This window comes from Eurypyga helias, unplaced genomic scaffold (assembly GCF_000690775.1).
Source record: "Eurypyga helias isolate BGI_N326 unplaced genomic scaffold, ASM69077v1 scaffold8509, whole genome shotgun sequence".
In the NCBI taxonomy this organism is placed as follows: Eukaryota; Metazoa; Chordata; class Aves; order Eurypygiformes; family Eurypygidae; genus Eurypyga; species Eurypyga helias.
Genome location: NW_010271364.1, coordinates 5,348 through 6,959, shown reverse-complemented (window position 1 = coordinate 6,959; position 1,612 = coordinate 5,348). Strand labels below are relative to the sequence as shown.

At 51.7% G+C, this 1,612-nt stretch overlaps 1 protein-coding gene across 1 annotated transcript in view; it reads right to left on the bottom strand.

Moving 5' to 3' along the window:
- TMIGD1 (transmembrane and immunoglobulin domain containing 1) overlaps positions 1-798 on the bottom strand; it is a 3,680-nt gene extending 2,882 nt beyond the window's left edge. Inside the window, exon 1 of the mRNA XM_010158780.1 lies at positions 720-798. Coding sequence (XP_010157082.1) covers positions 720-798 — 79 coding nt within the window. The remainder of the gene's footprint in view (positions 1-719) is intronic.
- Between the last annotated feature and the right edge of the window lie 814 nt (positions 799-1,612).

The window sequence follows — 1,612 nt, the reverse complement described above, 5'->3', positions numbered from 1 at the left end:
TTGGAAGTGGGGAGGTTTAGATTAGATATCAGGAAGGAATCCTTCCTGGAGAGGGTGGGGAGGCACTGGAACAGGTTGCCCAGAGAAGCTGTGGATGCCCCATCCCTGGAAGTGTCCCAGGCCAGGCTGGATGAGGCTTGGAGCAACCTGGTCTGGTGGGGGATGTCCCTACTCATGGCAGGGGGTGGGACTAGATGATCTTTAAGTTCCCTTCCCACCCAAACCGTTCTCTGATTCTGTGATTCAAACCTCAGGATACACTGAATGAAGAACCAGCACGGGAAATAGATTTTTGTAATGGGCTGAAAGTCACTTCTGTAGCATTAGTCGTAGATTAATGAACTCAAAATATAGCTCAGAGTATAAAGGCACTAGAGTCCGGCAAATATAAAAACATCTGAAGCTCCCAGTCTCTTCCCTGGTGTTCCCAGGAGGCCAAACCTATCACACTTTTCACTCTCGGAGCAGGTTTGAAAGCAGTGGCCTGGTCATCCCTGTGCAGCTGCTGCAGTAACACTGGAAAATGCCGAAGCTTCCCCATTCCCTCCCTGCTGCTCTGAAAATGAGAGGCCAGTTTTCAGCCAGTCCTCTGGGGATGACCTCCAGAGCATCTGAAAACTGGGATGCTGGTGTGGCACATCCCTCCCAGGCACTGCCCAACCCCAGACAGTTCAGTATGTTGGCACGACGGACAAAGCCACAACGGATTTTTTGCTTACCCGTAGCTACACAAGCCAAGAAGCAGACGGCAAGGACGGGCACTCCACAGGGGACTGCGAGACTGCTGCTCGGCGCCATCGCGGAGGAGCCTGGCGGGTCTCTGCTGGAGAGAGGGTCGCAGCGTTGCTGCCTCTGCTCGGGCTCGCTGGGGTGAATTGCTTGCTGCTAGCAGACACCCTGGGGAGAGCCCTCGCAGACGGGATCGGGGTCCCCAGGGAATGAACAAAGTCGATTTGTTCAGGACCTTTTCCAGTGCTCAGCAGAATCGAGGGAGTTTTACGCCTCAGATCTCTGTTGCACGAGTTTGTTATCACTAATCAACCAGCTTCCAGGGAAACCCGTCTCTGGGACGTGTATCACTGGACTTACCTTGGGAAGAGTCTCTGGAGAGGCTGCTTCTGCTAAGAAATGCCCAGCTCTTCCCCCTCCTTATTTATAAGGTCTGAATTTTAATATTTTATGGTAGCTCTGTAAGAAGTAAGTCTATAAAACGGGTTCAAGGCCTCGTTCAATTCCTGGATGTCTCAGCTCCCAGAACACTGGAATATTTGCTGGGCTCTGCTGGCTGTTTTATGAGACTTGCCGAGGCAATGAGTAACTAATGAGAGAATTCCTGTACCAGCTATGAAGCCCTTCAGCCAAAAACACTACCTCTTCCCTCCGCTTCCCAGTGTTCACGACACCGTTTCAAGCTGTAGGAAGTTTATCCTAGATTATCCTAGAGCAGGAGTAGACTCCAATTTGCCCCTTCCCGCCTGAATCTCCGTCGCCGTGTCCTCCTTTGACTGAAAAATGAGAAAATGCACCGATTCAGACTTTGAACTGCATGTTGGCAGAGGAGGGAGCAGAGGCACTGTCCTGCTCACCAGTGCGTATCCCCAGGGTGTAGGTC